This window comes from Macrobrachium nipponense, chromosome 24, assembly GCF_015104395.2.
Source record: "Macrobrachium nipponense isolate FS-2020 chromosome 24, ASM1510439v2, whole genome shotgun sequence".
In the NCBI taxonomy this organism is placed as follows: Eukaryota; Metazoa; Arthropoda; class Malacostraca; order Decapoda; family Palaemonidae; genus Macrobrachium; species Macrobrachium nipponense.
The window spans coordinates 53913020-53937391 of record NC_061091.1 but is presented as its reverse complement, the minus strand read 5'-3'; the positions used below and the strand labels follow the sequence as shown (position 1 = coordinate 53937391).

The 24372-nt window shown below is 43.2% G+C and overlaps 1 protein-coding gene across 5 annotated transcripts in view; it reads right to left on the bottom strand.

The window, feature by feature from the left end:
* Positions 1-17957, bottom strand: part of LOC135205641 (phosphatidylinositol 4-kinase alpha-like) — a 259138-nt gene extending 241181 nt beyond the window's left edge. For all 5 annotated transcript variants that reach the window (XM_064236454.1, XM_064236453.1, XM_064236456.1 and 2 more), the window contains exon 1: positions 17846-17957. In XM_064236454.1, coding sequence (XP_064092524.1) covers positions 17846-17935 — 90 coding nt within the window. In that variant the 5' untranslated portion in view covers positions 17936-17957. The remainder of the gene's footprint in view (positions 1-17845) is intronic.
* Between the last annotated feature and the right edge of the window lie 6415 nt (positions 17958-24372).

Below are 24372 nucleotides of genomic sequence, written 5' to 3'. Positions count from 1 at the left end.
AGCGCTAGCTGTACTAGACCCTGACATATTATTCCAAGAAAAGTCCAAACCAAAATCAAATCAATCCACTAATAACGTGTGCCTAGCCACCGATCCAATCAATTAATCCAAAAAAGAACCAAAAGGGATACTCAAGTAGCAAAAAGTTTCCAAATCCAGACGGAGGTGCTGTAAAACAGATGTTCAACACCGGCGACAGAAAAATATGAATAAAAAGAAAATGGGAATGATTCCTGATACCCGCCTCCCAGCGGCGGGAATGGGTACTAACCACCTGACTCCCACTACGTGTGTCGTAAGTTTTAAATTCTGTCGGTGTCGGAAATTATCAGCTATATATATATCTGACAGGTAAGTTGCATGAACAAAATGAAGTTTTTATGTTAAAACAAAGTTTTATGCATACTTACCTGGCAGGTATATATATAGCTTATCCTCTTGTCGCACTGGCAGAATTTCAAAACTCGCGGCAACCGCTAGTACACTGGTAATTCAGGTGATCGCCACCCCGTTCCCGTGGCGCTGGTGCTCGGAACCATTTCCATTTTCGTCAGATTTTCTCTGAACCCTGTCTCCTGAGGGGAGGAGGGTGGGAATTTAATTATATATACCTGCCAGGTAAGTATGCATAAAACTTTGTTTTAATATAAAAACTTCATTTTTATGCATGACACTTACCTGGCAGGTATATATATAGCTGATTGACACATTTGGAGGTGGGTCAAAGACAGCAACATCGTCATAATTTAAAAATTAAATAATTTTCAAAATTACTATTAGGTTCCTTACCTGCTAAGGTAGCTGACTTCGTAGGTCCTGCCTCTTAGCCTGCTAAACCATAGTAGCTCTCAACTAGGATGTGACCTGTTTGTTGAGAAAGCTAATAACAAGGGTCTGACAACTGGACGTGACCAATTTGCTGACAGGAAACCCTAGCCCTCATTTACCACGGGCATTCATGCTAAGAAAGTTAGTCACCTGAACCACACACAATCACTATAATAAACCACTACTTCATAAACTGAGTAGGTAATAAACCTTCTCAGACAACCATAAAACACTATAACCTAATTAAAAATAATAGCCTAGCATGTTAGTAGGTTATGGGGTGGAAACTCCTTTGCCCAGTACTGTACCTGAGGATACGTACGGGCCCAACGTTTGACAATTATCAAAAGTTGTCTTAACGTCTCTGAGGTAATGCGAGGCAAAGACTGAATTGGTCCTCCAAAACGTCGACTCTATAATCTCCTTGAGGGCTAAATTTTTTCTGAATGCCAAGGACGTAGCTACCGCTCTCACTTCGTGAGCTTTAACCTTAAGCAAACCGAAGCTTTCTTCTTGGCAAAGCAAATGTGCTTCCTTAATGACTTCTCTTACGAAAAAACCCATAGCATTTTTAGTCATGGGTCTGGTAGGGTCTTTCACAGAACACCAGAGAGAACCTGAGGTCCCTCTAATGCTTCTTGTCCTTTCCACATAGTAACGTAAGGCTCTTACCGGGCAAAGAACCCTTTCCTGTTCTTGACCCACTAGATCGGCCAGTCCTGTAATCTCAAAGGTCCTTGGCCACAGATGCGAAGGATTCTCATTCTTTGCTAAGAAATCTTCCTGGAACGAACATACCGCTTTGTTGTGCTTCCAGCCTACTTGTTTGTTAATAGCTTGCAGCTCCCTAATCCTTTTAGCGGTAGCCAAGGCTACCAAGAATATAGTCTTCTTCGATACCTCTCTCAATGAAGCACTGTCCATAGGTTCAAACCTATCCGTTCCTAAGAACTTAAGTACGACATCAAGATTCCGAGAAGGAGCTCTGCATTGTTGATCCTTCTTTGTATTAAAAGATCTGAGAAGATCTCTAAGATCTGCGTCATTGGACAGATCTAATCCTCTGTGCCTAAACACTGAAGACAACATACTTTTGTATCCCTTAATGGTTTGATTTGCTAAACCAAATTCCTTCTTCAGATACAGAAGGAAATCTGCAATTTGGGTCACAGAGGTACTGGATGAAGAAACCTTCTGATTCTTGCACCATTTACGGAAGTTCTCCCACTTCGACTGGTACACTTTGATAGTTGAAGCTCTCCGTGCTCTAGCCACTGCCTTCGCTGCTTCTCTATAAAAACCCCTCGCTCTGACAAGTCTTTCGATAATCTGAACGCAGTCAGACCCAGAGCGAGGGTGTTCTTGTGGAACCTGTCGAAGTGGGGTTGTTTGAGAAGATCTACTCTTGTGGGTAGTCTTCTCGGAGAATCCACTGTCCATTCCAGTACCTCTGTGAACCAAGTTTGGGCCGGCCAGTATGGAGCTATGAGTGTAAGCCTTGTTCCTTGATTTTCCCTGAATTACTTCATTACCCTTCCTAAAATCTTGAACGGGGGAAAGGCGTACGCATCCAGCCCCGTCCAGTCTAGTAGGAAGGCATCTACTGCAACTGCAAGAGGGTCTGGGACTGGAGAACTGTAGTTCGGTAACCTCTTCGTCGCTGCGGTAGCAAAAAGATCCACCACTGGGCTGCCCCAAAGATTCCACAGCCTCTGGCATACTTCTTGATGCAAGATCCACTCCGTCAAAAGAACTTGTCCCTCCCTGCTCAACAGGTCCGCTCTGACATTCTTCTCCCCTTGAATGAACCTGGTGAGCAGGGTGACGTTCTCGCTCTCTGCCCACAGAAGAATCTCCTTCGCCAAATTGCAAAGAGTAAACGAATGGGTCCCTCCTTGTTTGCGTACGTATGACAGAGCTGTGGTATTGTCCGCGTTGATTTGCACCACTTTGCCGCCGATCAACGATCTGAACGCTTTCAGAGCCAAGAAAATCGCCATCAGTTCCTTCCTGTTTATGTGCCAAGCTGTTTGTTCCTTGTTCCAAAGGCCTGACACCTCTCGAGGGCCCAGCGTCGCTCCCCAGCCTGCGTCTGACGCGTCGGAAAATAATATCAGGTCTGGGTTCTTCTGCTGGAGTGACGTACCCTCTGCTAACCTTCCCGGGGTTAGCCACCACTTCAATTCCTCCTTTATCTTGCAAGGAATTGGAAACAGGAAGGAATCTGGTTGCGATCTTCTTGGCCAGACTTTGTTCAGGAAGAACTGTAAGGGCCTCATGTGAAGTCTTCCTAGAGAAATGAACCGCTCTAGCGAAGAGAGTGTCCCCAGTAAGCTCATCCACTCTCTCGCCGAGCATTGGTCTTTCTCTAGGAATTCTTGCACCTTCCGAAGGCACAAGGTCTGCCTTTCGGGTGACGGAAAAGCCCGAAAAGTCACTGAGGATATCAGAATCCCCAAATAAACTAGCTCCTGTGTGGGGATCAGTTGTGACTTTTTCAGGTTCACCATCAGACCCAACTGCCTTGTTAAATCCAATGTAAGATCCGTGTCCTCCAGACACTGTTGCCTTGATTGGGCTCTTATGAGCCAGTCGTCCAAGTAGAGGGAGCCTCTGACACCTAACAGATGAAGCCACTTCGCCACGTTCGCCATCATCCTTGTAAACACCTGAGGGGCCGTGCAAAGCCCGAAGCAAAGGGCTCTGAATTGATATATCTTGTCCTGGATCACGAATCTTAAATATTTTCTGGACCTTGGATGAATCGGAATATGAAAATACGCATCCTGAAGGTCCAGCATCACCATCCAGTCCCCTGGACGTACCGCTGCCAGTACTGAATCGTTCGTCTCCATCGTAAACTTGGTCTTTTCTACGAACAAGTTTAGATGACTTACGTCCAATACTGGCCTCCAACCTCCTGAAGACTTCGGTACCAGGAAAAGTCGGTTGTAAAATCCTGGGGAATTGTGATCCAAAACAGGTTCTATGGCTCCTTTCTCTAACATGCTGACAACTTGATGCCAAAGAGCCTCTCTCTTCTCTAAATCGATGTAATGAGCCCCTAAGGCTCTCGGGGATGTAGCGAGAGGTGGTTTCTTTAGGAAGGGGATCTTGTAACCTTCCTTCGCTACACTTACGGACCAAGGATCCGCTCCCCTGCTTTGCCAGACTTCCCAAAAGTCTAAAAGTCTGGCCCCAACACACGTCTGGAGGACTTCCAACTCATTGCTTGGTTGAGGTTTTCGAACCTCTCTTGGCAGGAACTCTTTTACCTCTAAAGATTGATCGGGAAAAGGTCTTACCCCGAAAGGGCTGCTGGGTTGTCCTTGATTCCTTCGGTGTCTTCTTTACCACCTTGGTCGGCAAATACTTCCTCACTGAAGAAGTCAGAAGGTCCTGGGTAGCCTTCTGAGTAAGGGAAAGCGCGATATCCTTAATAATTTCCGATGGGAAAAGTTGTCCTGAAAGTGGGGAGAACATCAACTCCGACTTTTGCGCGTTTGAGACTCCCTTAGCAGCGAATGAGCACAACAGAGACCTTTTCTTCAGCACACCTGCCGTAAAAAGTGAAGAAAGTTCATTAGCTCCATCCCTCAAGGCTTTGTCCATACAGGACATAATGCTTCTGGGTAATTCCAAATCCGAAGGTTCCTCCATCTCCAGAGTACGAGCCAAAGCCCCCAACGACCAATCGAGAAAATTAAAGACTTCAAAAGTTCGATAAATGCCCTTCAGCAAATGATCGAACTCTGATGAAGTCCACCACACCTTGGCTGCGTGTAGGGCATGCCTACGGGAGCTATCCACAATATTAGAAAAGTCCCCATGGGAGGAGGCAGGAACTCCCAGGCCAAGACTTTCCCCCGTAGCGTACCACACACCAGACTTCGAAGCCAACTTGGCTGGAGGGAAAGCGAATGAAGTCTTCCCCGCTTCTCTCTTCTCCTTTAACCATTCATTGATGTGTTGAAGGGCTTTCTTAGCTGTGATCGACAGCGTCGTTTTCAAGAAAGAAGATTTCTTGGGCCCTTTAGTCTTCGAGAATTGAGAAAGAGGAGATAACGGAGCTGACGGTTGAAAGTCTCCTTCAAACAACGAAAGGAGGCACTCAGTTAGCCTCTTATAATCCGAGGAAGGAGCTTCCACATTCTTGTCCTCTTCCGAAAAATCAGCTAAGTCTTCCTCCGGTGAAGAAATATCCTGGAATTCCAGATCTTGATGAAAATCAGTAGAGGGATCCTTTTCCAAAGCTTTCCTGGACAGCGAATGTGAAACTGCCTCCTTACAAAACCCTTCCCCGTCTTGTCGGGATGAAGACGGTTCAGCGTGCTGCCGCCTGCGTCCTGCGTCCATTGCAATAGCTGCGTCCACCATGCGTCTATCACTCTTCCTCTTGCGTCCTGCGGCGTCGGTGAAACGTCCCGCCTATAAGACACACTGCGTCCTGGATTGCGAGATAATGCCACCTGAGAAAGAGGAGGCAACGGCTTATCCTGCGTCCTCTTGAAGGACTTAACTGGAAGAGAAGCGTCCTTACGCCTAGACGAAGGTTGTTCGGACCTTTCCCAGGATTTAACAAGGACTGCTAATTTCTCCTGCATATCTCGCAAAACTTCCTTAGTCTCCGCTTCCTGACGAGACTCATGAGGAGGAGGAGAACGAGGACGCACTGGGCTGATACGAAGAGGCGAGCGATCCTGACGTCTACGAAGCGGAGGTTCTCTATTAGGAGAATAACCGACCATCGTACGGTTAGCAACATCTAAAGGACGAAAAACCCTCTTCCTTTTGAAAGGGATTGCGTCCTCATCTTCCGACGAAAAAATCTCAGGGCTACTCCACCCCTCTTGCTCGTAGACCCTTTCATCCTGGGACGAGGTCGGCATGTACGATCTCTTGAGAGGACGCGATTCTTCCAAATAGCGTCTATTCCTTCCTGAAGCAGAACTATCTGAAGAATAAAAGCACTTCCCAGTACGTAACGCCTTTTCTCTGGCGTACTGCTGCAGCCTGGGACGAAACAACAGGACTGCCTGAAGGGACGACTGATCGTGTTAAAACCCCTCTAGCCTCCCTTTGACTGTCGACATACCTTCTCCCTTGGGTCTGGGAGCTTGACAGAGGTCTAGGTCTAGGAGCACGAGATGGACGATCAGGTGCCCCCTCCACAACACTGTCACCAACATTAAACACTTCCACTTTATCCGTTAAACGCTTGATCTGATCACCCATAGATGCAAGGGCAGCGAACACTTTCACAATCTGCGGATCAGTCGTGTCCTCAGATACAGCAACGAGTGCAGGAGAAACCTGAGGGGAAGGTGCTACTAACTCTACATGTGAATGAGCTGGAGAAGAAACAGAAATAGACTCATTCAAAGGTTTACCAGAAGATCCAGATCTCTCACTTCTAGACACTGATCTTCTCACCCGATCTTTTTCCAATCTTTCCACATACTTAATAAGAGCCTTCCACTCTTTCTCATTCAGACTCTCACATTCATTGCACCTGTTCTCCCACGTACACACAAACTCCCGACACTTCTTACATACAGTATGGGGATCTACCGATAATTTCGGCAGTCTCACTTTACACCCTTCTTTCACACAAACTCTAAACATGCTACCTGAATCAGACATACTAACGAAAAACAAATGCGATTGCCAAGCTAACTTTCCAAATACGATACCAATAACCAAACATTGAAAAGTCAGTCAACGAGCAGGAAATTCTATCAGAGAACCTTCAACGATGTTGCCGGTTCGGCTGGCAGAGAAAATCTGACGAAAATGGGAATGGTTCCGAGCACCAGCGCCACGGGAACGGGGTGGCGATCACCTGAACTACCAGTGTACTAGCGGTTGCCGCGAGTTTTGAAATTCTGCCAGTGCGACAAGAGGATAAGCTATATACATACCTGCCAGGTAAGTGTCATGCATAAAAAAAGAGAAGTATAACCCCACGTAGGTCCTTAATACCTGAAGTCCTTCTGAAGGGAGATTCCCTTTCCAAACAATAACCTCTCCTTCTCACCTCTTTCCTCTTCTCCATCTTCCATACACTAACAAATGTTTTCAATAAAGGGAAAAGCGATGTTAAGTATATATATATGTATTCACTTATTCATTTCATTAGTCATTTATATTTATTTCTCATTGCTTTCTGAATGTAAAACTGTGTTTATTCCCTAAAAAATATATGTTTTGTTAATATTTTTGGAGGCCTGGAATGCATTAACTGTATTTACATATATTATTCTTCATGGGAATTATTGTTTCAGTTTTCGTACATTTTGGATTTCATGGGAGGTTCTGGAACGGATTATGTACAAAAACCGAGGTTCCACTGTATAAGGAAAAAATGTTTTTATTACCTTTATTATCAGCTTATTTCATAATGTGAATCTTTTCATGTCTGTCAGTGGTCATCACACCAAGGTTGAGGCTAACCTACCTAAACATCATTTAGAATTCAAGGTTGATTTTAGAATAGTAGTATATAAGATATAGTACTTACATAGCAATAGTTTCCACTTGAACGGCAATTAATATTAAAAATTTCTTGGGTAGTGCTTCAATATAGTTTGTGTAGGTGACAACCCATCCCACAAGCAGAATACTGGAACAACCTAGCAGACAATTCTCATTAATATTATGCCTATGTCCATCAGACAGATGGGAGGAGGACTGAGAAGAAGTAGGATACATGGGCATGGTATTCTACTCCAAAACATTAAGACAAGTAATTTGAAGAAAAGTTGCTTGCACTGAATACAATGCTTGTCGTTCCTTATCAGTTAAGAGAACATGCAGTATAAAACTGCAACTGGTTGTTACTCAACTTAACCTGTAGCGGCATTTCAGTAAAGCCAAGGGTTCCCTCTACGTAAATGGGAGCTTTTTAGCAAAAGAGCACTGCGCTGGCTATCAAAGCATTAGTGGAATTTATGCAGCTAAGGAGTTATCCAATAGCTAGCACAACTTTAAAATGTGCCCTTGCCCTGGGTGCAGTACCAACATAAACAAACAACCAAAAACACTGTCACCTACACTGAAACAACACCACAACTCATCCACTGAAGAGATAGTAGGATAGAATCCTATGCTTCTTCCTGCCATACCACATGCCAGTCGCAATCCTGTGGTACCGTAGAATTTTAAACAGTTTAGCTGGCGCCATTCTGGAGTTTGCGCCAGGCAAGTAATGGAAGTTTGTGGATTGGAATAAATATTGCTGGTGCCGGACTGCAGCTGGTGCCAGGTGAGCTGGGCATCGGGCAAACTGGGTGGCCGTCAAACTGCTGGGAGTTCGCAGACACCATAAGCTCTAAAGTTGGTGTCAGACTGTAGCTGGTGCCAGGTGAGCTGAGCACTAGGAGAGGCCGGAGCACTGGGTGCTGGTAGCTAGGAGAGCTGTGTGGTTTGTGGATAGATATAAATATTGCTAGTGCCAGATTGTAGCTGGCATCAGGCAAACTGGGTGCCAGTTGAGCTGCTTGGAATTTGCTGACGCCGTAATCTCTTAAGTTGGTGCTGACTATAGCTGGTGCCAGGCAAACCTTTAGCTCTGGGTGCTGCAAGCTCTATAGTTGGGCACCAGGAGAGCTATCAGCTCTAGGTTCTGGAAGCTTTATAGCTGGTGACAGACTGTAGCTGGCACCAGGAGAGCTGGGTCCCAGCTACAATGAGACGTGAAGGCCAATTATACTTCCAGTAGGTCGATGCGGAATGGAAGTAAGGGGCATATGTGCCTAAAAGCTATAGAAACAGAGGTGGCTCAGATGTTTTTAGCTTTCACTAAGAGGAGACAAAGTTGTTCTGAAATGATATTGTTATTATACAATAAAGTTTCATACATACTTACCTGGCAGATATATACATAGCTAAGACTCCGTCGTCCCCGACAGAAATTCAAATTTCGCGCCACTCGCTACAGGTAGGTCAGGTGATCTACCTGCCTGCCCTGGGCGGCAGGACTAGGAACCATCCCCGTTTTCTATCATATTTTCTCTCTTCCACCTGTCTCCTGCGGGGAGGCTGGGTGGGCCTTTAATTGTATATATCTGCCAGGTAAGTATGTATGAAACTTTATTGTATAATAACAATATCATTTTCATACAATCAACTTACCTGTCAGATATATACATAGCTGATTGGCACCCTTCGGTGGAGGGTAAGAGACAGCTACTATATGGAATAGACAGGTAAACAACATATGTTGTAGGTATAAATAAAACCTTGGTTCCTACCTGATAGGTGGTAGACTTCGTGGGTGTTTGCCCAGTAGTCTGCATCACCTCAAGAAACTTTAGCGAGATATATGATCTATGGCCAAGAGTTCTTGTGGGTCTGCCGAAGGGGTCTTATCCGCTTACTCGGCAGAGCCTGAAAGGACTTTGTCAATGGGTGCTGATCCACTTATATGACAATACACCTTATGAAGGAGCACACAACCAATCCCGACCACCTGATCCTAACCATATGTTAGAACTAAGGATTGTTCCGAGTTATCCCCGAACTCGTCACAACAACCGTAACTCAAAACCACTACGCACACATACATAATTTCAAAAAAAAAAATTATACTCATCTAATTGGATATGACAAGATTCTCTTACTGAACAACATAGACGGCCGCCCGTGCTAAACCAAGTCCTCCATTGTTCGAAGAGACTCCAGACCATATCCAAAAAGAAGAAAAGTATATACATTTAAGGATTGGTGTCGGCTCCCGTACCCAGAATCGTATCCGCCGATACGAAAGGACCTAGAGAAAAACACTTCTCATATGTCACACGAACGTCTTTCAAGTAATGAGATGCAAATACTGAGTTGCATCTCCAAAATGTCGTATCTATGATGTTTTTAAGCGACATATTCTTATGAAACGAGAGAGACGTCGCTACAGCTCTCACTTCATGAGCTTTTACTCTCAACAGTTGTAACTGTTCGTCAGGACAGACCTTATGAGCGTCTGTAATGACGTTTCTTACAAAGAATGCCAGCGCATTCTTGGACATCAGTCTTGTGGGGTCTTTTACCGCGCACCAAAGACCTTGTCTAGAGCCTCCCATCTGATGCTTTCTCTGAAGTAGAAACTTCAGAGCTCTAACAGGGCATAGAGACCTCTCTGCTTCTCTGCCTACGAGACTCGACATGCCTTTGACTTCGAATGACTTAGGCCAGGGATTCGTGGGATTCTCGTTTTTCGCTAAAAACAGGGTCTTAAACGAGCAAATAGCTGAGTCTCCCTTGAATCCTACTTTATCCTGCAGAGCATGTAATTCACTAATTCTCTTTGCCGTAGCTAAAGATAATAGGAATAGGCATTTTCTGGTGATGTCTCTAAACGATGCCAGATGAGGAGGTTCGAATCTTTCCGATGACAGAAACTTGAGGACTACGTCTAGGTTCCAGTTCGGAGGTACTGGTTCCTTAGACTTTGAAGTCTCAAAAGACCTTATGAGATCGTGGAGATCTTTATTATCTGCCAGATCCAATCCTCTATTCCTGAATACAGCCGAGAGCATACTTCTGTATCCCTTTATTGTGGATACGGCTAGATGAGATTTTTCTCTCAGGAATAGCAGGAAATCAGCAATTTCCGCTATAGATTGTTAGTGGAGGACAAACTTCTTGGATCTACACCACCTTCTAAATACCTCCCACTTCGATTGGTATACTTTCGTAGTGGAGGTTCTGCGTGCTCTCGCGATCGCGCTTGCCACTTCGCGAGAAAAGCCTCTCGCTCTGACAAGTCTTTCGATAGTCGAAAGGCAGTCAGAGCGAGAGCGGGAGGTTTTGATGGTACCTCTTGAAGTGTGGTTGTCTGAGAAGATCCGTCCTTCTTGGTAGGGATCTTGGAAAGTCTACGATCCACTCTACCACCTCTGTGAAACAATCCTGGGCCGGCCAAAAGGGGGCTATTAACGTCATCCTCGTCTCCTTTGACGCCACAAACTTTTTCATTACTAATCCCAGGATTTTGAATGGGGGAAAAGCATATACGTCTACTCGAGACCAATTTAGCAGGAAGGCGTCTACCATAAGTGCTCTTGGATCTTCCACGACCGAGCAAAAGACTGGCAGCCTTTTGGAAATGAATGTTGCGAAGAGATCCACATGAGGAGTCCCCCACAGTGACCAGAGATCTAGACACACTTCCTCGTGTAGGGTCCACTCTGTATGAAGGACCTGGTTCCTCCTGCTGAGTCTGTCCGCCCTCACATTCTTTACTCCCTGTACGAACCTTGTCAGCAGGGAGATGTTCCTGTGAGACGTCCAAAGCAATAGGTCTCTCGTCAGTTCGTAAAGGAACGAGGAGTGAGTCCCTCCCTGTTTCCGAATGTAGGCAAGTGCGGTGGTGTTGTCCACGTTTACTTGCACTACTTTGTTTGACACCAGAGGTTCTAGGCTCTTCAAAGCCAGATGCACGGCGAAGAGCTCTTTGCAGTTTATGTGCCAAGTCACCTGTGCTGGTTCCCAGGTGCCTGACACCTCTTCTGAGCCTAATGTCGCTCCCCAACCTTTCTCCGACGCGTCGGAGTACAACACTAGGTCTGGGTTCTGTGTTTTAGAGAGATCCCTTTGTTCTCTTCCAGAGGGGCAACCACCACTCCAGGTGCGATTTTATCTCCACTGGAATGGGAAAAACGTCCGAAAGTTGTCCGGTTTTCCAGCTCCAAGACTTCTTGAGGAAGAATTGAAGCGGACGTAAATGAAGTCTTCCTAGTGGGAAGAACTGTTCGAGCGAGGAAAGGGTCCCTAGAAGGCTCAACCATTCCCTCGCCGACGTATGTTCCTTCCCTAAGAAGAGAGAGACTATCCGCAAACCTTTTGCGATTCTCTCTTGCGAAGGAAATACTCGAAAACCCCGAGAATCCATCCGAATCCCCAGATAGACTAGGTCCTGTCTGGGGGTCAGCTGAGACTTCTCGAGGTTCACGAGCAATCCCAACGCTTTGATCAAATCTAGAGTTAACTTTAGGTCCTCCAAGCACTGTCTCTCTGATCTGGCCCTGATGAGCCAGTCGTCCAGATACAGAGAGATATTTACTCCTTTGAGGTGAAGAAACCTCGCCACATTCTTCATCAGGCTTGTGAAGACCTGAGGAGCTGTGGACAGGCCGAAACACAAGGCTCTGAACTGAAAGATCCTTCCCCCCGTCATGAAACGGAGGTACTTCTTCGATGAAGGGTGGATCGGGACGTGAAAGTAGGCGTCCTGGAGATCTAGAGACACCATCCAATCTCCTTTTCGTAATGACGCTAGGACTGAAGCAGAAGTCTCCATGGAGAACTTCTCCTTCTGAACAAATTTGTTCAGAGAGCTGACGTCCAGTACTGGTCTCCAGCCTCCCGAGGCTTTCGCAACCAGAAAAAGGCGATTGTAAAACCCCGGGGAGTTTTGATCCAGTACTAGTTCTATCGCTCTCTTGTCCCACATTTGTTCCACCATCGATCGAAGAGTATCCCTCAGCACAGGATCCTTGTACTTGGCTGATAGTTCCCTTGGTATTGACGTTAGGGGAGGAGTGTTCAGGAAAGGGATACGATATCCCTTCCTTATGATAGCCAATGAAGACGCGTCTGTGTTTATCAGTGTCCAGGCTTCCACAAATCCCAGGAGCCTGGCACCTACTGGTGCTTGGAGGAGAGAATCTTCATTTTCCCTTTTAAAGGGACGAAAGGCAGACCTACCTCTCTTCTCCGGAGCCTTCCTTCTTGCGGGAGGTCTGGAGGTCGGACCACCTCGAAAGGGCTGAACAGATGTACTAGGTCCTTTCTTGTCAGATGCAGAAACAGGTTTCTTCTTCCTTGCTGACTGCGTCAGAAGATCCTGAGTCGCCTTCTCAGTTAAAGAATGCGCAATGTCCTTCACTAACTGAGAAGGGAACAAAAAGTCAGATAGAGGCGAATACAGTAGAGCTGCCCTCTGAGCGTGTGAGACTGCCTTGGTTAAGAAGGCGCCATATACAGTCCTTTTTCTTTAGAAGACCTGCTCCAAATAATGAGGAGATTTCAAAAGATCCATCCTGTACCGCTTTGTCAATACAAGACAATATGCATAACAGGGCTTCAGGTTCGATTCCTTCCGAATCATGGGCTTTCTTGGACATCACCCCAAGGGACCAATCTAAGAAGTTGAAGACTTCCAATACATGAAAGAGTCCCTTGAGGAGATGGTCCAGTTCAGAAATTCCCCACGTAATTCGTGCCGAATTGAGACCTTGTCGACGTGAAGCGTCAACTAAGGTCGAAAAATCTGCTTCCGATGTAGAAGGGAGAGCAATACCCATATTCTCTCCCGTCTGATACCAAATGCCTCTTTTCCCAGCTAATCTTGCTGGAGGCATGCAGAAGACTGTTCTCACTAAGTCTTTCTTAGACTTCATCCATGAGTCTAAGGATTGTAAGGCCCTCTTCATCGAAATGGTGGGCTTCATTTTGAGAAAAGACGAAGGCTTCTTCGTCTTAGCACTCGAAAAGAGAGAGCGCGGAGAAGGAGGAGCGGCAGGAGTCAACTCGTCTCCATACTCCTCAAGAAGCAAGGTAGTCAAAACCTTATAGTTCGACAGTCCTTCTCTTCCCTGATATTCATCATCCGAGTTTTCTTCCAACTCGGGATCTACATGAGTCTCCGCTCTCCTTTCCGTACGTTCCTCTTCTGGAGGAGACAAACTCCTAATAGGAGAGGGGCTAAGGGAATGATAATCTTTCCTCTTTCCCGCTTTAATAGCCTTGGAAGGCGCCACAAGCTCAGGCTTCTCTTGAAAATTAGAAGACACTTCCCGCTTGAATGACGCTTCCCGTTCGCCAAGCGTCCTGGCTGACGTCTCTCGCTTACTTGTCTGCTGACGTCTTGATGACGCTTCGCGCCTGGAAGACGCTCCGCTCTCCAAAGGCGTCCTACTTGGCGTCACAATATTGGTCGGAGCGTCACGTCTATGATCCGTTTTCAATGACGCTTCATGTCTAAAAGACGTCTTACGTCTCTCTGGCGTTACGAAACTTTCGTAAGCCACCGTTCTCGTTCTCGAACCCGAAGCTTCAGTAAGACGTTTAGCAGCTTCACGTCTGCATGACGCTTCTCGTTTAGCAGGTGAGAGAGGACGAGACTTCTTAATTGGAAGCGCCACGTCCTTCCTACGAGGCGCTAAAACTCCCACTAGAGAGGACAGTTGCTCTTGAACTGCCATAATTATCCTCCTTGACGCTTCTCCCACGTCCACTGCATGACGCCTTTCGTCATCACTCGGGGGAGAAGAAGGAAAGGGTACTTCTGCGTACACGTCAGGTGACGCTGACGCCACCTTCGCTTTCTTAATAGAAGAGGGAGCGTCATCTGAGAAGCGCTCTGGGCTCGAATCTATTTCAGGTTCTTTCATATGACGCTTCAGCGGTCTCGACAAGTTCGACTCCTTCCACCCTCGTTTAGGTGAGGGAGAGGGAGAGGACGAGAAACACTCACGAAGGACGCTTTTCCTATAGCGCCCTTGAGCCGCCTGCCACGAAGCAGAGCTAGCTGAAGGGACGTCTGACCGTTGGGGATTCCCCACGACCTCCTTAAGGCTTTCGACTTTCCTTCTCCTCTGGGCATGGGAGCTTGGAAGAGGTCTAGGCCTGGGAGCGTCGCAGGGACGATCAAACGCCCCCTCCACAACACTGGGAGAACTCACTTCACTGTAATGCTCACTTTCACTAGCCTTACCTTGGAAGTCAGCCATCTTGGACTTCATGTCTCTAATTGTAGCTTTCAGATTGGCGATTTCCGAGGCCGAATCCGAAAGAGCACTCTGAGAATGAGATACATAGGGAGAATCTAAATCAGTAGGATTAGAATTATCCGTGAAAGGCTCAATAGGCCTTGAACTCACACCTTTCAGACGTCTAACCCTATCCCTCTCTAACTTCTTCAAATAAGAAGTCAAAGTCTTCCACTCTTCTGCATTTAATCCCTCGCATTCCTTACAAGTATTATTAGCAGAACACTGAAACCCCCTACATTTACGGCATACAGTGTGAGGATCAACCAAAGCTTTCGGTATCCTCACCCTGCAGCCTACATTCACACACATTCTCACACTCACATTTGAATCAGACATACTGAGAAAAATCCAAAAGAGTAATTCCAAAAACAGTCCACAGTAGCGAATGCCAAAACACGATCCAGATACGTCACCAAAAAGCCGAGAAACGATGATCAAAGGATGAAATATGAATCTAAGTCAGGAGGTAATAGCAACAATGTTGATACCACCGGCGACAGAGAAAATATGATAGAAAACGGGGATGGTTCCTAGTCCTGCCGCCCAGGGCAGGCAGGTAGATCACCTGACCTACCTGTAGCGAGTGGCGCGAAATTTGAATTTCTGTCGGGGACGACGGAGTCTTAGCTATGTATATATCTGACAGGTAAGTTGATTGTATGAAATCCGAGTGTTTTGGAAATAGAATCTCTTTAGGATGAAGGACAGTGTGATCTTAGTCAGATGGCGAGAGGGTTCTTGACTGACCATCAAAGAATAAGAAGGCTCAAGTAAATACCTAAAAACTCCAATTGGAATGAGAGCCCACTCTTTCCCTCAGAGTTGGCAAGCCATACAAGTTAGGAATTTGGGAGCTGGACGGAGCCTCTGGAAGCCAAGGATGTCCGTTAAGCTCCAAGGGAGAAAGAATGGGTCCAGGTCTTGGATGTATCTTGTTCTTGGCTAAAACAAAGGAACACTAGGAAACCACATCTCTTACTTCCTTGCTGGGCATGTAAAAGGATTGACAGGTCATTGAGAAGATGAAAGATCCATGTTCCTACGGTTAACCAGAGATAAGCATAGATCGGTACCTCTTCAAGGAAAAGTGAGAGATCCTAGATCTTCTCAGAAACAAAGGGTAGTCTGCACCAGGTTCAGCAATGTCCTAAAAGAAGAGATGTAGAGTCCTAGACACCAGCTTTTGGAAGTCGGTCACTAAGTGGGTTCCTTGACTTAGATCTGAGATGCTGAAAAGAAGACTAGAACTAGGCTCAGCAGAAGGAGGGATTCTCTTGCACAAGTCATATTCAGACATCTATTGTTGAAGATCCAACTAAAGAGACTTGGGCTAAGAAACAACACGGAGGTGTCCGACTGTGTTTCCCTGTCCTGGTAAAGGTTCCTGTCAAAAGCTTTCGAGCCCCTTTCTTGAAAGTAATGAAGAAGTCAATCAACATGTAAAGACTGGCGCCAGTTTGTTCAACCCTGGTAGCGAGTGCATGAGAGAGGGTGGAGGCAATGCTTTTGTTTACATCCACTCATTGCAAATGGCTGACACCTCATATTGACTTGTTCTTAAATTAGTGATAATACAGATAATTTGGCTTGTTTTCATTTTATTATTAGTAACATAATTTACTTTAATGATAAGGCTTATTTTTCAATGTTTTATTATTAGCAACAATTTTTGTGCCTATCCATTATGCTCACTATAGGAAAGGCATAACTTAGCCTACGTTCGGTCTTCCATCCGTAATACAGCCACACTGGACACAACAGTTTTTTATACATTTAACAATAAAAAAGTGTCTAATATGCCAGCAAATATAGTAATTCAATTGCATCGATGTTTAAAGGATGGGCACTTTTGCAAGTATTTTATCATGAAACTCTATAATGACTAAATAATATAACATGGTTTTACAGTTTTTCAGTCTCAGTGGCTTGTACATGGTATCTATATTAGCATATTTAGGGTTTCTCTAGCTTATTGTTTCCTTCACTTGGTTTATATTCTTATACAATGGGCATGTTGCCTTTAAATCCAATCAAAATTTCATTAATTTTCACTGGTTTTCCAGATATTTTCAATCTCCTCCCAGTTATTACCACCCAATTCTATAATCTATCCTAGAAGCCACCAAAGTACAGTAATACTCAATCCCAATTTTTGGCAATGTAATACACCCTCTCTCTAGAGGTGAACATCAGCCTTATCCACAAAAAACCTATGGTAAGCAAAATCCTCCAAGAGCATAACCTTTAGCTGTTAGGACCCAGCATCCTGTGTTAGGCTAGGTTAATACGGATCCCAGTATTTAATACTATAATTCTGGCACTTTAAGTCAGGTTAGGTTGGCTAACAAGTAACAAGGACCCAGAACCCATGGTTTGGGTGGAGAAGGTCAGATTAGGATGCAAAGAAGGTATTCTTGGTCTGGTAGGTTATAAAAGGTCCTGGGGAAACAAACCGCTCCCATTAGCTGGCACCCAATGTTAGGTTAGGTTACAGCCCTGAAATTTCTCCCTATGATTAACAACACTCTAGGCCTGGTTATATTGGAGGATCTCATAGGGAAAGAAACTGTAACCTTTAATATTGTTACGATAAGTAAGGTTAGGTTAGGGCAATGGGTTGTATCTGTAATTAGGTACTACTGCACTTGAAATATGTAAATGTTAAGATACTTACTAGTATTTTAGATTAAGACTGAGTGGGCTACACACATAAACCATATACTGGGTACGTACTTTTCTGCTGACTTAAATCAATATTTTTTTTACAATGTTACAGTGTGTTTGCTTCTGCAATTGGTAGCATTGATTAAAATACATAAAACACCTAACAGACTGTCACAAAGATAGCCAATATGGTTAATATACTTGGTAAGAAATTAATAAAGCATATAATTTTCAGTTTTCAATAACAATCTGGCAAATTGCCTTTTGCAATCGATGTCATCATAGCGGCCTTGGCTAGCTTAGCTTAGGTCATAGTACCTACCTATGTAGCACGGAACACGCCCTCTATCAAAAGGTCTAAGGTAGGTCTAAATATGTGGGAATAATTATATAGTAGGCATTTGCTAAACATCGTGTTAGTTCAAAATAGTAATTTTTTCATCATGTTTTCCTCAAATGACCGACAAAATTTACCTTACGTAATGATGGGCCGTGTCCACCCAAGGATACGTTGCAGTTTCACACAAAATGTGGCTCATGCAATGAAGGTTTTAAATTTCTAAAATATACTGAAAGCTTACCTTATCATATGGCGTTGGATTGATCTTAGCAAGGGTCCTTGCAAGTCGTAAAACACACTTGCTAAAGAAAGATTGATCATCAAGTGTCATCCTTGTGTTTACATTTCTGATTGAATAGTAAATGTTAACGAGGTCGATTTTATAGTATAACCTTACAATTGTCCATGTTTGGTAAAATAGTAGGCGTTCTGAAGCAGATATTATATATAATAATAATAATAAAAATAATAAAGTTATAATAAATAATTTAGGCTAAAGTGAATGCGAGTTTTGCGAATTCAGTGGCACTCAAATGTCAAAATAGGCCGTACTTTCTTATTTCGATAACATTTGCAATAATCCAACCTCGATACTGTTGACGTTAGGTGAAGGACTACCATGACATTGGAGATGGAGACTTCCTACTAGATAACTCTAGCATTGAACTCTGATTTTAACCAAATAACTTACACACGGTCGTTGCAAACGATGTCATACTTTAAAACAGAAAATCTTTGCTGAATTAATAAGAGAATAAAGGTTATTGTGTACAGTGCTTTACTTCCTTAAAGCTTAAAAACTAATTACTTAATATATAATATATATTATATAATATATATATAGATATAAAGGTTTTGTGTAGCAGTGCTTTACTTCCTTAAAGCTTAAAAATATTATCTATATATATATATAGATATTAGATATAGATATAGTATATATATATATATTAGATATATATATAATATATATATATATATATATATAAGGCCATTTCTGTCTGCATGTAGTTACGTAGTACACCAAATCGATGGAAGCTAGGGCTACTAAATGTTTATCATGAACTCCCGTACCACCCAGGAAGGTTTTAGGCAAAATCCGAAATTTATACATATAATATATATATATATATATATATATATATATATATATATATGTGTGTGTGTGTGTGTGTGTGTGTGTGTGTGTGTGTGTGTGTGTGTGTGTGTGTGTGTTCTGGAGACCTGGAAAATGACATTGCAGAAACGTCTAAAGGGTGGATATCATATCGTTAATCTAGCTAACTCACAAGTTCATTCCCTATACAGTACTGTTTTTTTTTCTTTTCATTAAGTCATTATAGGTTAAGTTCGATCGTGTGTATGTGTGCAATTCATGTTCAGTAACAATACAGTGGATTGTATCTTTACACTTTCCTCGGTGACAGAGATGCAGATCCAGTTAACATTTATTTTCTTCAGAGAATCAATCACAAACTGGTGTCATAATAAAACAAGTAAAAATGCACCGAAGTGCCTTCGGCGCAATCGAGTTTTCTGTGCAGCGTATTATGCTGTGCGAGACTCTCGGCCACGGCCCATGAAACTCTCAGCTGACCGTGATGGTCTGCATTGCCGCAGTGCCAGCTACATATAATCATGGTTAAATTTAACCTTAAATAAATAAATAAACATACTGAGGCTAGAGGGCTGTTATTTGGTATGCTTGATGATTGGAGAGTGGATGATCAACGTACCAATTTGCAGCCCTCTAGCATTAGTAGTTTTTAAGATCTGAAGGTGGACAGAAAAAGTGCGGACGGACAGATAAATAGCCATCTCGATAGTTTTCTTTTACACAGTAGCGGATTTAGAGGTGGGGTGGGGGGCGGGAGTTGTCAAGTATGCCGTAGCCTAGGGCCCAGCGCCTGTGAGGGCCCTGCACCTCAGCGAATAAAAAACAATAATTAAAAAATATAAAAATTAATTAATTAAGTAATAATAATAGTACAGTAATAACGATAATATTAATATCTGAAAGATATCCGCACGTGTGCAGAATAGCGGTCTAAGCTGCACACTCCAAAAATGTTTAGCAATATGATTTGTACCCATGAGATGAACATAATAAAGTATTGCATGGAACGGCAGCCATCTTGAGGTGCTCAATATGAAATTAAGTCCAGGAAACCTAACTCCGCCCCCCACCCCCGCCCCAGCTGTAAAGGTCCTCTTTGCTTGGCCATAAACGAGAAGGGCCCCTTAAGATCACCGGCCTATAGTGCCCCGCCCACACTAAATCCGCCCCTGCTTTTACACAAAACTAAAACCAGTTTCTGTGAGTGGTTTGCTGATTACACAATAAACTTCGCGATCCTTTCCTTTTCATATTTTCACTCTGAACCGATATCAGATATTTCATTCTCACAACTGCTCACTTTATATTTATGGAGAGAAATTCCAAGGGTAATGGTTAAAGGAGTAACTAAAGACGCCATAAGGAATGAAGAATGATTAACTGAGGTAACTCAAAGACATTGGATAAGACTACTAAACAAGAATGAAAATTAAATAAAAACAAAACCAGGAGAGAATAAACCTAATGAAAAGGAAAATAAAGAAAGAATAATATTGGATGCACATTCAAAAGTCAAGGATCAAAGACTCTCAATTCATTACATTATCTCCTCCTGTTCAGTATAATTAGTCTGATTCATTGGATTGCAGATCGAAGGCAAATAATGCACGAAAGAAATCAAAGACAAAATTTGTATATAATTCAACAAGAAATGATGCCCAACCTAGATCTTATGTTATACCAGTAATTGATCAGGCCATTAACCCGGTATGTGTCCACCTTCGTCAAAGTCCAGGGTAAAATAATGCTAAGTAAAGTAGACGACCGCACGAAGATATCGTTTATTAATATAATTTGTCCACCACACAATATAGGAATGTGTGTATTAATACTTCGATCCCCGAGGGGGGCTATAGTGGATTCACATCAGCCGTGCATTTGATGTCTAGGCCAGTCCTTTACGACGCTCCTGATTGGCTTATCAACAGCCAGTCAGGAACGTCGTAAGGGACTGGCCTAGACGTCAAAATGCACGGTTGATGTGAATCTACTATAGTACTAAACACGGGGTCCCAAGGAGCTACCGCCATGTTTAGTTCTAGCACATCGGAGCAGGTGACGAGTAGACAACAAGCAGTGGATACGTACCTGGTTAATACCGATGTTCATTATCCCAGCCACTCATAGACTGCTTGATAATCCTCTTTCGACTGTATTCGTTGTTATGATGCCTGCATCGCCAGGAGCTGTAGAACGGACAGTCTGAGTGGGTTTGAGAGCTCATGTAATTAGGGAAGGAGGAGAAAGAAAAAGCAGGGAGTTTGCCCTAAGAAGTTATCAGATTTATCAGTCAGACATGCGGCCGGACTTGCTTACAGCTTCTACTGAATATGGAACTGCTTATTTCAAAGCTGAAGCAGCGCCTGGTCTTCCTCGTATGATTATTCAATGAAAATGCAAATAAAAGGTCGGGTAGCTGCATGTGCATGAATGACGAAGAGAGATTTCCCAGTGACTACTGAGGATGTCATTACTGACTCCAAAACGTCCAACAACATCCATTTCCTCTGCAAGTGTGCCCCGAAAGATAAGGGCATCTGCTCATATGGAACTTATTTGCAAGAGATGAGTCTACTGGCATGACATTTCTGCATCATCCTCGTGCCCACGCGAAACGAGTAACCCATTTAGCCTGTCAGTCATATTTTTCTGCTGTACTCAACGTGAGGCAGACTCTCAAGGATAAACAGTGTTTCCAAAGTTCGCTATTATTTTCAGTAATATACGTTTGGCTTTTAGCGAACGCTTCCTCACACTGCATCGAGTGCGCATTGAATTGAAAGCAATAATATTTATCTTTTTATTTTTTTAATCACCAATCAGTGACAAGGATAGCTTCAAGGCTTGTCAGTTTCCCGGTCTTTAAAGCTCTTCTCCACCTCCATTAGCTACCCCACCTCAGTCGATTCTCATTTGACCTTTCCCTTGCACAATAGCAGCCATGGGAACACGTAGATAGGCAGGTGAAGCTCGTTCCTATGAACGTTAACAGATTGGCACTGAAAAAATTAAAGTATGTACATTACCAAGGTTAAGAAATGAAACTAATAAGTTACAGCTACAGGCTACAAACGAATCAAGAATCGACACGCGGGAATTGCAGACGTATACAAAATATGCGTCCTAGATTATTAAAGTAAAATAAATTTGGGAAGATAGAATTCGCTTCGACACCCTCGTTCTTCCCGGCTATGTTCAAAATCCTGTGTTCGCATTTATCCTGCCGTGTCGTCTTAGATAAATAAATAAGTACTAAATACATTTAAAAAAATAAATATAAATGTATCCGTTATTGAACGGCTCCAAAATTGCACGGAACACTGCCAAAAGAAAGTCTGCCACTATTATTATTATCTTTAAACATGTGTACCGACCCCTTTATACAGACAAAACCAAAATTGTCGTTTGGTTTCTAAACTTTCTTGGACAAAATATGATGGCTGACGCAGACTTGGCCATGAGGGCCCCAGCGAAGGCCGTTGGGATGGCCTTCGGGAAACTACACTTACTGATAAACAAACACGTAAAGCAAGGAGAAAAACAGAAACAATATGGAAATAAAGTACCGCAATGCATTTGTGCGCCTAGCAAAATCCAAAGTCTAGGCTAAGTTGCTAACCATCCGCATTTTCTAAAAAAAATAAATAAATAAAACTAAAAAATAAACTAAATAAATAAAAATAATATTTTTTTAAAGTATTTTAGGACGTCATACCTAGTGCTGTCATAGACGTAAATATACAGGTACTAACCCTGGAACTAAAACACAAAAAAGTTATTTTGACAATTAGAAGATGCGTATCTGTGATGTCATGCATCTATTTATTCAATGACATCATATGTGTAAGGCAACAGAGAGAGAGAGAGAGAGCTCAAAATTATTTTTTCACGAGCAAAAAAATAACAAATTCTCTTTTAATCATCTCATTACCACTTCAGTTTTACACATCTACGTCATATATGCATTCATTCCGTTCTTCCCTGACGTTAATGATTCAAGGAATAAACTGCAACAATTCTTTTCCGTAAATTAACAAATTACAAGTCTTTTGATCTTTCCATTACTTCAGCGATTAAGAGCAGCTCCATCATCTACTATATGCAAGGCAAAACGTAAATGTTAAAAAACTAAAAAAAAAAAAACCGCTATATTTTCGATAAAGTGAAAAACAGTGCTAAAAAAATTAATAAACAAACGAAAATGAACATACATAAGTAAACATACATTCAATGACGTCATATATAAAAGAAAAGGGGAGAGAGGAGCGCGACATTTTCAAACTGAGTCATGTTGATCGTAAGCATGAGTAACGAAACGAAGGCGCGGCTCACGTAGGCGCAATGGGGCTATGAGACAGCCCCAATAGAACACAGCCCCCTCCTCCCCGGCCTTTTTGCGTTCTCGTTGGGCGTCAGGAATGAATGATGAGGTAATTTAAGGAGTTTTTTTTTTCCTTTTATTTCCAGTGAACAATCATAATGAATGAAAGAATTGTTATCAGTTAACTGGCGTAACTTGCGAAGAAGTTGCTGAGACCCGGTAAGGAACATCCCGAAGCGGGACAGTTTAAACTTCGGTTCTAAGCAACATTTGGTATGGTCATTACCTGGATGGGTGGCCACTAAGGAAATACTTTAAGGGCCTTGAACATCGATGGAGCAGAGCATGGGGTGGCAACCTCACTCCGTTTGACTTGCTGAAAAACTGGAGGAGTAAGACATTTCTCCTAACAAGGGTTTCGTCTATAAACAAGTATAAAATGCCCCAAGGTTTCTTCGGCACAGTCGAGTTTTCAGTACAGCATAAAATGCTGTATGAAACTCTCAGCCGTGCCCCGTGAAACTTCCAGCCACATCCTTGTGGTGGCCTTTGTTGTTAGCACTGATAGCAGTGCCAAATCCACGATCATGGCTAACTTTACCTTTAAGTAAAATAAAAAAAAGTACTGAGGCTAGAGGGCTGCAATTTGGTATGTTTGATGATTGGATGGTAGATGATCAACATACCAATTTCCACAATGATATTTTAACTGTTGAATTATGGATGAACTCCTTGCACTGAAAACTCCCACAACATTAGCTGCTTCATTCACCTATCTTGTGTACAATTTCACACTTCCTGGATATTTGGACTTCTACTTTTCAGTATCATTCACACCATCGGTCTAGAGCTTGCTAGTCTGCCTTTTCTCCTCCCCGTTCAAATGCTCCCGAATTATAGGTTATCATCACTAACCTATAGTTCTCCATTCTTCCGACATGACCAAATCATCTGTCATTTTTATCTTAAATAACCTCTTTATCTCTTCATCATGCTTCCATGGTTTAAATTTGTTATGCCACATGTATCACATAAGTATTTCATCTCTTCACCTCTCATTTCATTCTTCCATGATCCAATAAATTGTCTCCCAAATTGGGGTACCTACCTACCCTCAAATGCTTCCATGCTCCCACACTCCATAATAACATTCATTGCTCCATTTCCTGGTTTCCCTCTACCACCATAACTTAACTTTTATCCACACTCATTCTCAACCTTCTTCCCTTGCAAACGTTTTCTAGCTCTTTCACCTGTTCCAGCGTTGTCATTTCACTATCACTATCTACAAAGAGTAATTGCAGCGTAAAAAAAGAATGGCCACTGTTATCCC